The sequence below is a fragment of the Centropristis striata genome, chromosome 15 (assembly GCF_030273125.1).
Source record: "Centropristis striata isolate RG_2023a ecotype Rhode Island chromosome 15, C.striata_1.0, whole genome shotgun sequence".
NCBI lineage: Eukaryota > Metazoa > Chordata > Actinopteri > Perciformes > Serranidae > Centropristis > Centropristis striata.
Genome location: NC_081531.1, coordinates 6517624 through 6531620, shown reverse-complemented (window position 1 = coordinate 6531620; position 13997 = coordinate 6517624). Strand labels below are relative to the sequence as shown.

The 13997-nt window shown below is 34.8% G+C and overlaps 1 protein-coding gene across 1 annotated transcript; it reads right to left on the bottom strand.

Moving 5' to 3' along the window:
• Nucleotides 1-2568: 2568 nt before the first annotated feature.
• On the bottom strand, nt 2569-12971 carry acat1 (acetyl-CoA acetyltransferase 1). Its single transcript, XM_059352427.1, has 12 exons — nt 12845-12971; nt 10994-11041; nt 10786-10903; nt 10206-10301; nt 8682-8782; nt 8163-8306; nt 6556-6706; nt 6373-6468; nt 5592-5705; nt 4886-4950; nt 4006-4163; nt 2569-2945 (listed from the first exon to the last, which is right to left on the bottom strand). Exons 1-12 carry the CDS (start codon nt 12893-12895, stop codon nt 2825-2827), a joined length of 1263 nt encoding a protein of 420 aa, XP_059208410.1. The 5' UTR covers nt 12896-12971; the 3' UTR covers nt 2569-2824.
• Nucleotides 12972-13997: the final 1026 nt, after the last annotated feature.

Below are 13997 nucleotides of genomic sequence, written 5' to 3'. Positions count from 1 at the left end.
ACAGCACTTTTCATACAAGTCATGGAAATAAACATTAGACCAGCCTTGTTTTCTCTAATTTCTTGTTCATTTTAATGTCTGGTACAACTAAAGGTGCATTTGTTTGGACAGATATTGTGTTAACAACAAAAATAGCTGATAAGAGTTTGATTTAAGAGCTGATATCTTGACATTTAACATGATTTTATTGATAATAACCAAAATCATTAGCAATAAAACCATGGAAAATGTCTAGATATCAGCTCTTGAATTAAACTCTTATGACCTATTTTTGTTGTTCTGTTGTCATTATATTTGTCCAGACAAAAAAAATTGAAGTCAAGAGAAAAAAGTCAAAATGAGAAAAAAAGTCGAAGTCATGAAAGAAAGTCATAGGAAAAAAGTCAAAATGAGAAAAAAAAGTTGAAATCATGAAAAAAAGTCAAAATAAGAAAAAAGTCAAAATGAGAAGAAAAAAATCTGAAAAAGTCAAAATAACGAGAAAAAAGTTGAAGTCAAGAGAAAAAAGTCACAATGATAAGAAAAAAGAGATGTAACACAAAATGCATTACATAAAAAGGAGAGTGTAATAATAATAATATAATAATAATAAAAATAATATGAATAATTATTTATAATTAATTAATATAATAAAGCATAGAAACAAGCAAACACCCTCCATCCAACCATCCCATTAGAAACAAAGCACAAACTGAGGAAACTCCATCTCAGCGTGGAGCAGTGAGGAAACACTGGAGGCAGCTTAGAAATTAATTAGATAAAATAAGTAAAAAATAAAAATAAAGTAAGGTAAGATAAAATAAAATAAAATAAAATAAAATAAAATAAAAAAAAGTAAATAATAATAACAATAAAAAGTTTTATATATATATATATATATATAGAGAGAGAGAGAGAGAGAGAGAGAGAGAGAGAGAGAGCAAATAAATAAAATAGATGTTGTAACACTAAGATGCATGAGCAAAATCTCTAAAAATGGTTCAAGTAAAAGCCAAATTAAAAAGATAAGTCTTAAGTTTGCTCTTTAAAAAATGAACAGTCCCTGATGCCCTCAGGTCTTCAGGGAGGCTGTTCCACAGACTATATATATATATAGAATATATGTGTAGAACCGACACTGTGCGGCATTAAAACATTTTTTTCTTACTTTTTGGTCAACTTAAATGTACATCATCGCTTACGAAAGTCTACGGGCTGCCACCTTAACTTCTAGATTTTTCCACCTTCAAGTCTAGTTTTAAGTTCCTCTAGTTAGACTTTGTTAGCTTAGTTAGCTTTTGATTCCAAATCTCCTGAGATATTTCTTCAGTGTCCTGCCTCTCATTTGCACTTGGATCCTGGCTGATTTCTGACAAAATCATATCGATAAATGCTCATTATGACCTATTAGTAAAGCTGGTAGACTTAGTAGGCTGTTTTATCGCCATTGTAAGGCTTGAAACAAGGTTTGTGGCTCCATTCCGACATTTTTTCTCTCTTTTTTCATTGTTCTCAGTGGCTCTTTTGCTCATAAAGGTTGCCGATCCGTGCCTTACAGGGTCACTTTACCTTATCTTAATGGTGTCTGTCCACATTGTTGTATAGTTTGTGGCCACAATTTTACTACATCCAGCGCTGAGACTGTTTCTGGCAAGACATGTTCCGTTTTATACATTTATTTATTTTTCATCACAAAATAATTAGTCATTCACCTCCATTTTATGATGGAAATAGGAAAAAGTAACTTGAAGACATCGGCTGGTAAAACCTGAACCACCAGGGTTGAAATGACAGCAACAATAATTCACATAAAACTAATAAAACCTGCTGTGTGAAGGAACACCACAAAAATAATCTGATTTAGTCGATGCAACATGGACTTGTGTCCTTTATTTTACAGGAGAAATGGCGCCATCTAGTGGCCAACTTGACAATAACAATACTTGTACTTTTTAGCTCTTGAGTGCTAAACATTAGCTAAACATAGGGCCCGGGGCCAGAACCGAACCAGCCAAAGGATCCAATCTGGGCCACTTGATACAGGGTTTGTACACTTTAGCAGTGGTCAAATTCAAGCATTTTTCAAAGACTTTCAAGATCCATTTTCAAGCTTTTCCAGTATCTTACACCTGTTGTAAATTGCATGTTTTAGATGAGTACTTACATACTAAAAGGGGGAGATTTCACTGAACCATACCAACAGCGATGGTATTACACTTTTAGGAGGAACGGTCTTCATTTCAGATAGGCTACTCATTATTTTTTACATTGAACATGTGATTATCTATAGTCTATAGATGGATATAGTCAGATTGCAAGAGAAATACAGTAAGAATTTCAAGCATTTACAAGCACTTTATCCAAAATCCAAGCACTTTTTAAACCTTGAAAATACAACATTTAAATTTAAGCATTTTCAAGGATTTCAAGCACCCGTAAGAACCCTGATAGATAAATAGATTATAAATGCAATAGCCCCTTTAGCCTATGAGTTGTACTGCTGGATCCTTCATCACAGCCCCATTAGCAATGTTGTGAAACTTGAATTACTGAAGTCAAACCTTTAGTCACAAATCACACCACAGCGGCTTCATACAAACTATTTAATGAAACATTTCAATCCAGAATTAAATATGAATCTATTTTTTGCCCGATATGTTTCATGGAACAAAGGAGTGTTTGAAACACTGGAGTCATGATGTCCTGTGGTCCTACTCTGCTGTGAGTAAGGCCACGGGCGGTAAAGCTGTAACAGCATTCTTCACAGTAAAAAGGGAGTTTACAGACGCTTTACCTATTAGGAATCAACAGTCAGTGAACACAGTTTAACAGAGAGAAAAGCTTCCTAGATCTTCTGGATTATAATGGATGAAGCTCCTCCGCCTCCGTTGCAGATGCCGGCGAGCCCGTACTGGCCTGACTTCAGGTTGTGCACCATGTGGCCCACGATTCTCGCCCCGGACATCCTGCAGGACAACACAAATAAACAACAAGTTGGAAATTTTGCATTTTTGGTATATAAATTGCTTTTTCCAAGCATAATACTGAAGGTAAGATTAATGTTATTGTGAGTTTAAAGTGAGGTTAAGTGAAAGGTTTTCCTACAAAAGATGTTGTACCTGCAAAGCAAAAACTACAATTAAGTACTGTTCTGCAAAAACCAAGAAAATACTGAGTTGAAAGTTTAGTGATGCAGAAATTAAATACATAAGTGATAAAATGTCCAAAGTGTTCTTGGCTAGTTGTGAAAATACCCTGAACTGCTACTATATCTAAAATTCCCACTCCAGACAATATACTCTTCATTGATTAACACTTAATTCATATCCTGCAGAAATAAGAAAAAATACAGCTGCATCTCAATACATTAGAATATGATGAAAAGTCCATTTCAAGTAGTTCAAGTCAACCAAGTATTGAGTCATACAGATGGACATACTTTTCAGAGGCCAACATTTACATATTAAACATACTTTTTTAAATTCATCTTTTGTAATATTACATTTTTTTTGAGACACTGAATTTTAGGTCTTCATTAAATGTAAGCCATAATCATTATAATTAGAAGAAATTAAATAAATTAAGACATGAAATGTTTCATTCTGTTTGTAATGGATCTATATAATGTGTTATTTCCACTTTTTGAATTTAATTACTGACTTAAATAAACTTTTCTATGATATTCTAATTTATTGAGATTTATGCATGTGCAAGCTCTTGGTGGTGCTTCAATGAGCCTGGCTGCATCCAATTTTACAGACTTTTGCATCACCATATGCGTGCAGATTTCCTCCTAAAGACTCGTGTAAACGCGGAATAAAAAGTGAGAACGCAACGACACTTTTGTGTTTTCTGTCCACATCGTCTCCATCTAAACGGGACATAAAGAGCAGTGCAAGTTGGCCTTGGAGCTTTCTTCCTGGGAAAAGCTAAGCGGTAGTATTTCTGTTCTTTTCTCTTTTTTGTTCCTGGTCTCTTCCACACCAGGGCCCAGCCAGTGTGTGTGCCTCCCTCTCAGCTTCTTACCCGATGGGGTGTCCCAGAGACACGGCTCCCCCGTTGACGTTGACTTTTGTGGGGTCGATGTCCAACATCTTGATGTTGGCCAACACGACCACGCTGAAGGCCTCGTTGATCTCCCACATGGAGATGTCCTCCTTCTTCAGCCCTGCTGCGTCAAGGGCCTGACACACATTATACATACATTATCAATACTCACACATGCAAAAAAAACAGTAAAAAATACACAAGGAATATAGAAATATAAACACTTCCAGGTTAATTGCTTTTCCAAATTAACACACAACTCTTACTCTTATTTTTAGGCATTTTAAAATTTGACCATTTTTGACAAAAATCAACATGCTATAGTTTGACTTTTTTGTTGAAAGGGTCATTTTTGGACATCCCATAATATGCTGTTTTTTTTGGTAATTTCTGGCCATACTATTCTCTAATGTGTTTCAAAAAGACTATAATCAGCTAAGTTCGAGAATTTTTCGACATAAAAATTTTACCATTTTTGACAAAAATAGACATACTATGAGTTTTTTTTTTTTTTGACATCCCATAATGTGGTAATTTGTTGCTATTTTTTGATGAATAGTTCTTGACCCGTGAGTCCTGGGATTTGAACCAGCGACCCCTGTGGTTACAAGCTGATTTCCTAACCTCTAGGACAGAGACCACCCATATACAATAGTGTTTTTCAGATTTTTTAAAATTTAAATTTGCACTTTATGGAGCTTTGACTTTTTTAGTAGACTACTGTCATTTTATTCTACCAGATAAATAATCTACATTTAGTTCAATATAACTTTTGAATCAGACTCTGTAACGGCCGATACACATATAGATATACACATAGACTACTAAAACCTGCTAATTGCAGCATGCTTATTCTCACCTTTGGGACAGAGAATGCAGGAGCAATGGGGAAATCAATGGGTGCAACAGCAGCATCAGCAAAAGCTACGGGAAAAATAAGCATAAAGAACATGGAATAGAATTAAAGATTTGATCATTTGTTGACAAAAAGACAAAAGACAAATAAAAAATATCCTGTTTAGTGATGACGATTAAGTGCCTGTTTGTGTTAATAAAACAGGTATTTGACAAAAAAAGAAAGAAAGTTCACAGCTTGTTCAGAGATTGGTGTTTTCCCCTCCACTTTTTTATTGTTTTAATTACCTAAAATACATGCATCCAAATTAGCTGATAAACCTTTTTTTTTGCCTTCAACAAGCATAAAAGCCTCTCTGACTTATGACTTGTAGAGTAAATTCAACACAACAATGAGCCGTGAGTTTAAACCGGATTTTCAGTTGAGCTCTGCAAAGCTGTGTGTGTGTGTGTTTGTCTTTATATAGTTGTGAGGGCCAACCCCTTGCAGAAGACCAACATCGTGAGGACATTTGTAGTTGTGAGGACATTTTGCTCAGTCCTCACAAAGAAAATGCTAGGATAGCCTCTAAAGGCCTTAATTAATCATCTGTATGAATTTCAGGTAAGGTCCTAACAGAGATGGTAAACCCTGAAATGTGTGCGTTGGACTAAGGGAAGTGGTGGCCCTCACAACTATATAAAGACATGTATGTGTGTGTAAAGCTTACAGACGATCCTGGCCAGTGGAGTGACGTTGAGTCTCTTTGCCGCATCTGCCGTCATTAAAACCAGAGCAGCAGCTCCGTCGTTCAGTGTGCTGGCATTGGCTGCCGTCACTGTGCCTGAAACACAAGCGACCAATCAGAACAAAGCGTTCAATAAGACGAACAAAATAAAGATTTGAAACAAACCTAAAAAGCTTAATAAAAGAAATATATAGTTAGACAACAAAAAAAGTGCTGGATAGTGCTGGCAGGTTTGAAAGGCATGTTTTCCTTTAAAAAAAAATAAAAAATTACATTGGTAACACTTTATAATAACCAACTAAGTAATGTTTATAGATGGTTTATAGACCAATTATTAACCATTTACAAAGTGCTATACATATTTAATCTTTAAATGTTTTAAAAGAATGTCTTAAAGGTATATGAATAATTTCAAAATCATTAACATACTTCATATGGTGTTAAAATGTTAAAATGAGTGCAACTAAAACTCCTGATAAACAATTAATTATACTTTAATTGTTTGTTAATGGTAAAGTTACTATAAACTTACATTAATATTCCATCTATTTGTCATTTATGAATGATGTAGTTAGTTAAACATTAATAAATGATGTATTTATCATTCTAAATGGCCTATATACGGTTTATAAATGATGATTAAACATTAACAAACTACAATAACCATCATTTATAAATGGTAAACAGATAAAGTGTTACCATTACATTTTATGAACTTTTATTACATTACCATTTCTCAAAGCTAGGAAGTGCAAATGGTTACCGTTCTCTCTCTGGAACACTGCCTTCAGTTTGGGAACTTTGCTGAAGTCGACCCTCCTCCACTCCTCGTCCTCAGATACCACCACATCAGGTTTTCCTACAAGAACCAGATCAACATCAGAGATGCTGAGTCGTATAAAGTAGATGACCAGCCTCGTGGCCCCAGACCTCCTGGACCTCCTACCTCTCTGAGGAACACTGACGGGTACGATCTCCTTGGCCAGGACACCCGACTCGTACGCTGCTTTGCTGCGGCTGTAGGAAGCGATGGCGTAGGCGTCCTGCTCCTCTCTGCTGATGCTGCTGTTCTTCGCTGTGTTTTCTGCACAGTTGCCCTGTTAAAGACAATAAAGACGAAGCAACAAGATCAAATACTAAACTGGTGGAATCACACGTTTACTTTCAGTGATGCAAACAACAAACTTATTTATGAAATTACAGATTTCTGACACATTGCTACATGCCGTCATCACAGGACATTAGGGATGCACGATATTATTGGCACGTTATCAGTATTGGCCGATATTGGCTTGAAAATGGACAAAAAAAAAATCGGACATCAACCAACACGCCGATATAATGAAGTGATTAAATAACGGGGTGCACATCACCTCTCTGCTGCATCTTGTTTGTAGCTCATAGAATTGTGCAGTGTAGTCTGAGCCCACCTATTTATTGATGTTCTGATTAGGGACTGAAGCTGCTTATATTTTTTGTACTTTTTGTGATTTTGTTTGCACAGTGCAGATTGAGTCGTCACATATTGGGCTCCTGTTTTAAGTTACATTTGAATTTAAGCAGCAGTCTGTAAGGTACATGTAGTTTTATTCAATTTGGGTTTAATTGCTGTACAGTTGCACTTCTCAAATGTTCCCAGTGAACACAGGTTATGTTTACTTATCATGTCAAGTGGCCAAATTTGCCCTGATTGTGGGTATTAGTTGTGCAGTAATCGGCTAATTGAGTTGTAAAAAAATCGGCATATTGGATATTGGCAAAAAATACAATATCGTGCATCCCTACAGCATTGTTAATGTGCTTTTTGAAATGTACACACCTCACAATTCAATTAAAAATGACTTTTATGTTGTACATAGGGATGCACTGGTCCAACTTTTTCTGTGCTGATACCAATACCCGTGTTTGCGACAAATGCAGAGTACTGATCCAACACAAGTAAACATTCGTATCATGTTGTTATTATGTATACAGCATTTATAATAAGCCATATGCCCCACAAGTGACTGGATCATTGAATCTGCTACTCTTTTCTCCTAGATTTGCCACTTTTAATCTCATAAATCTGCAACTTTTTCCTCTCATATTTAACCTAATAAATTTTATACTTTTTTTTCCTGTAGATTTGCCACTTTTATTCTCATAAACTTGTGAGTTTTCTCAAGATATTACCCCCCTCCTTGGATGGTGATATTTTACTTTTTTTCCCATATTTGGCCCTAATACGCCATAGTATGCACCAGAAACTCAAGAAAATGTTTAAATTAACAGGTATTACAATTCAAGTGCAAACCTTTGAAATGCAGCATGGTTTTCTTGATGATGATTTTGGTTATTATCAAGAAAACCATGTTAAATGTCTAGATATCAGCTCTTAAATTAAACTCTTATCAGATATTTTTGTTGTTATCATTATATTTGTCAAAACAAATGTACCTTTAGTTGTACCAGGCATTAAAATGAACAAGAAATTGAAGAAAACAATGGTCTAATAATTTTTTTCCATGACTGTATATATAACAAGCAAACATTTGAGAGGAGGTGGATAGTTACCATGTGGAATTTGTTGTAGACGTCAGTGAGTCCGTCCTTGACGATGAGGTCCTCCATCTTCACTCCTCCGTAGGACGGAGTGTCTCTGGACATCACATAGGGAACGTTGGACATGCTCTCCATGCCGCCAGCCACCATCACATCCTGAAATCACACACAGCCAAACACTTAGGACGTGCTCTTTTAATCATTGTTTGTCTCACACTAAAAAACAGTTCCTGTCCCTGACAGTTGGACGTTTATGGACTTTTAGCTTCACTTCTACTGTATGTTATTGTGCATCACAGGAATTGGTCATTAGGTTACGGTCACTCTTTCAAAAAAAACTGACAGATGTGTAGTCTTTGGTAATTATACAGCTTGCAAGTTATCAGTCATCTTATGGTAAACAAAGCTTGTTTTGGGTCACAACAAAGTTTTTCCATGATCTTGCCAGGGATCAGATTCATGTTTTCATTTGTATTGAAACAAGCAGGACAGAGACAGTGTATTTAATGCTAATGCTAATGCTAATGCTACCTGGTGTCCACACATTAGACTCTGAGCTGCCAACATGATGGACTTCATCCCGGAGGCACAGACTTTGTTGATGGTTGTTGCTGGAGTACCGAGGGTCAGTCCTGAAATCAAACGTCATACGACATATTTGCATTGGAAAAAGTAAATAGATCCATATATTGTGAAATCATCACCATGAAAAAAATAAAGAATCAGAGCCAAGACCAAAATCCTCAATTTAAATGAAGAGATTCGTCAAATAAAATTAGTCTTTTTTTTAATTTACCTTAACTTTCTTTAGTGAATATCACTCTTTGTTTTTATCAAAATAAATATTTTAGATTACTGCTTTGTTAATACAGGAGCAGGCATTCATTTGTGTACAACAACAAGCTGGAGAGCAAATAACTTTTTGACTACAGTGAATATGTTTCCGAATGGTGAAACACAAAACAAATATTGATAGATACACAATGTTTTGTTCAATAAAAGTACATTGGGAATTTTGTGCATGATTAAAACAAAAATCTTTTTGTTGACTTTTTGGACTTCACAACGTTCTGGAGTCATTGGAAATATTTGGATCACTCAAGTCAGAAACAATCTTTCACAGCCACCATTGGAATCTAATTCTACAAATGCTATCATACTAATATACAATACTGTAGGCTAATCTTTATCTGCATCTGTGTAGAAACACGAGGTTTGAACAGAATGTATACACATGCAAAAACAAAAAAAGCTGTGCAGTGTTTTAAATGTCAACTTTATGAATGAAGCTTTGAACTATTGGGCACAGCCATAATAACGGTTAACAGTACCTTTTCACATTAGTTTCCAACCTTCCTGTAACTTTTCATATCAATAATAATAACAGAGGTCTCTCTAAGCTGCTGGAGAAAAACCTGTTTACCTTCGTGTCACCTTGAAGCTGCATGGCTTTTTTTTTTTTTTCGTATACTGCAGTTTCAGTCATGCGTGTTTGTGTGATGTGGCTTTCAGATTACGAATGCATTAATACCAATCAGCTGTTCTCACCTGCTCTATGCATCATAATTTCTGACTTGTTAAGAAGTCAGATGTGCAGCCTGTTTCTGGACATTACTATTTTGATGCAAAGTCAAAGTCAAATTTATTTATATAGCGCATTTATAGACGGCTGAGCCGCACCAAAGTGCTTCACATAAAAGTGCAAAAAGTGCAATAAAATACAGAATTGACAAAGGTAAAAGGAACAAAAAAAACAAACAAAAAAACAAACAAAATTAAATTTAAAATAAATTAAAAGAAGAATGGATAATTTTAAAAGCACTGTGGGATTACTAAGGGACACTATTCCCTAGCACTTGCCGGAGGAAAAAACTTTAATTGAAGGCAAGAGAAAAGAGGTTTTTAAGTGAGATTTAAAAACATTTAAGGACCGCACTGCACGGATGTGGAGGGGGAGGCTGTTCCAGAGTGCAATGCAAGTATTAAAAGTTAAAAAAAAAGGTAAAAAAAAGGTTAAAAAATATATATATATATATATATACAGTGTGATCTTACCTGCCCCAAGCAAGGCTTGTCTTGTGGGGGCCTGTCCTTCACCTGCCTGAAGAACATTGCCCATGTAGACTTCCTTCACCTCTTCAGGAGCGATTCCTAAACAAAAGAAAGATGAAGTCCACCCACTAAATATACACAGCTTTCCTCACTTTGATGCAATAATCCCTCTAAACTACCTGCTGCAAATCTCAGGTTATTTGTTATATATGTATTCTAAGCTTAGTCATGCTTGCAAACACCTATAATGATAAAAATCTGTTACATCTCGGCCTATATAGAGGAGAATAGTATTCTCAGAACATAATAATTATAAACTTTATTTATAGAGCACTTTTCAAAACAAAACGTTACAAAGTGCTGAACAGCAAGTAAAACAAGCATGCAAGACAGAAACAAGCACATACAAAAAATAAATAAATAAATAAAAGTGTACACCCTTCCCCCCTGCCCCCAGTGCAAATTAAATAGCACAGTAAAGACATGTTAAAATTAGGCGATGTGGCAAAATTAATAAAAGGCTTTTTTAAATAGATATGTTTTAAGAAGAGATTTTAAAGATGTCACTGATTTTGCAACATACCTGCTTTGTCGACGGCTCCTTTAATGGCGATGGAGCCCAGTCTGGTGGCTGGTACCGCTGCCAGGCTGCCTTTGAAGGAGCCCATTGGAGTGCGGACTGCACTGACAATGACGACTTCCTGTAAACATGCATTAAAAGTCTGTATTACAATGTGCAGAACAAACATTTTGTTGTCATGTTTATTTTAAATGTCAGTTGTTGTACTTACATTGAGAGAAGGGCGAGACGAGTAGGTTCTAGACAGGTACTTGTGAGCCTAACGGCAGAATAAAGATTACAATAAATCATCTTACATATAAACAGTGGTGGAAAGTACATTTACTCAAGTACTGTACTTAGGTACAATTTTGAGGTATTTGTACTTTACTTGATTATTTCCATTTTATGTAACTTTATACTTCTACTTCACTACATTTTGAGACAAATATGTATTTTTTACTCCACTACATTTAGCTGACAGCTTTAGTTACTTCTCAGGTCGAGATTTAACATAAAAACATGAAACATGATACAAGTGATTAAACATAAAAAATAAAAATAAAAACCTCATAACAGTATATTAAGCAGTTAAAATGAGCCCTACCTTTATTAAAACACTGCTTGCATAAATGCATCAATACAAATAATCTGATAATATATTTATTATATATAAAACAATCTTAGTTGGCCCATTCTGCATAATAAGTACTTGATACTTAAGTAGTTAGAATGAGCCCTATGTTTACAAATCAAAACACTGCTTAGATAAATGCATCAATACAAATAATCTAAGAATATATTTATTATATATAAAAAAATCTAAGTGGGTTCATTCTGCATAACAAATACTTTTACTTTTGATACTTTAAGTACATTCTGATGGTGATACTTTTGTACTTTTACCTCAGTGAGTTGTGAATGAAGGACTTTTACTTGTAGTGGAGTAACTTCACAGTGTGGTATTAGTACTTTTACTGAAGTAAAGGATCTGAATACTTTTTCTACCACTGCATAAGAGATAATTCACAATTCTCATCCTGTCTTTACAGTCAAGTCCGCTGTTAAACATGACGCTCATTGATACAATTCTGGGCCAAAATAAACAAGTTTTAACTCAATAAAGTACCTTCACTAAGCTAACAATAACGTCATACACAAGCAGGTGGCCTACTTCATGACAAAACACAGCTAACATTTTTATTTAACCCTCTGAAGTCCAGGAGATTTTGGTTCAAATTTGTCAACTTCCTCTGCATTAATTTCTGTCTCTGTTTAGCATCTTTCAGTCTGTCCTTACATCACATGCATGGCTCCTTTTTCTCCACACAAACTTGGCTATCAGTTAGATTTTTCATTTTATTTTAATTAACAAAGTATAAAGCTGCCAGGAACCCAAAATACAAACAAAAGACAAAGATGTCTATGGAAATGTACCTTTTTTTCCCTTTTTTACCATTTATACACACAAAAACAGTAGAAAAATAATGAAAAAACAACTACTAAACAGTCTATTTGCACGTCAATTAAAAATAGTAATAGTTTTTATTGCAGAAAGGTAAAAATAGTCTACAAACATAAATGACACTGTGAAATCTCCTATGATTGCACTTTCAACTGGCTTTCTGAGCTTGTTTATGAGTTATAGCTGTAAATAAAACATGTATTTTCAATAAACAGATGTACTCCAGAGGGTTAAGCTAGTTTAGATGTCGTGCTAGTCACCTGTTAACATTATATTTGGTTAAAAGACCCTTTGTGGGCTTTTTAATAGTGTCAGTTAGCTAGCTACTGTTATTACTATAACTGTTAACATCATCATTTAGTTAAGAAGCTGACTCTGCTGTTACAACGTTGATAAAAGTGACAGTAAAACTCACTAAAATCACCAGAATCACCTGAGCTCTCAGGTGTTGCTACTTTGGTCAAGGACGCTCACACAACCACTGTTAGCCGCTAAAGTTAACCACCAGGCCTTTTGTTTATATCCAGACACCGGAGCTGCACCGCTGCTGGGTAATAAAACAATATAACAATATACCAGACAAACCCAAAACAGATTATTTTACACACCCTCACTTACCAGGCGTTTACACATCTGAGCGCGCATGGTTAAAAGTCCACTGGATGACATGTTGGACTGGGAGACTGAAACACACTTCACCTTCAGCCATGCAGCAGCACAGAGCCGAGGATAAAAACATCAGCCAATCACAGTGAGAGGTGTGTTCCCGTGACGTCATCGGACGCTGGGCATTGTGGTTGTTGTAGTTTAACCAATGAAATCACAATAGTAGTTATGTAATGGTTCTAAACAAGGTTATTATAGGCTAGTTAACGAAAATAATTAAAACTAGAATTGAAAGAAAAACATTTTAGTTAACTGAAATAAAAATAAAAACGAGAGTTTAAAAAAAACGATAACTAACTGAAACTGTATTTTGTGCTTACAAAACTAACTAAAACTAACTAAAATTATAGTTAAAATGTCCTTAGTTTTCGTCTCAACTTTTTTCATACGTAAACCTTTTTGGTTGATATGAAATGTATTTCATCTGTCTGGTTTTATGACTTAATAAACTTATTGGGGCTGAGATGGATCAGACAAAGGAAATAAAGGAAACATTTATTGTGACCTTATTGACTTATTATTGGCACCCAACAAATACTCCATTACAAAAATAACTAAAACTGATAAAAACTAAACTAAAACTAAGCATTTTCCCAAAAATAAAAACAAATTAAAACTAGCAAACTCACTCTAAAAACTAATTAAAACTAACTGATTTTGAAAAACAAAAATTGATCATGAAAACTAATGAAAAATCCAAAACTATTAAAACATTGGTTTTAAACCTTTTTTATATGATAGAGATAGTATGTCTCCCACAATAATTCACAATAATTCAATATAGCCCATTTCATACACCTTTACTGCCTTAAATATGTGAAAAATCAACCCAGGAGATATTAATGTTAGACATGTAGCAGAAGAGTTATAGATTTCTTAAATTAGATCGAACAAGTTAAGATTTGTGGAACCATAAAGGCTGTGGGAAAATAATTACTGAATGTATGAATAAATAAATGAATAAATAAATAAATATGAACATTTTACTGAATTCATCTTAAAACTTGTGTATACATTTTGCATAATTATTAAGTGAGTACTACTCTAAACTAAAATTGCAGGGTTTGTCAATTCTGGTGCCTACACCTGCAGAAACTGTGCACAC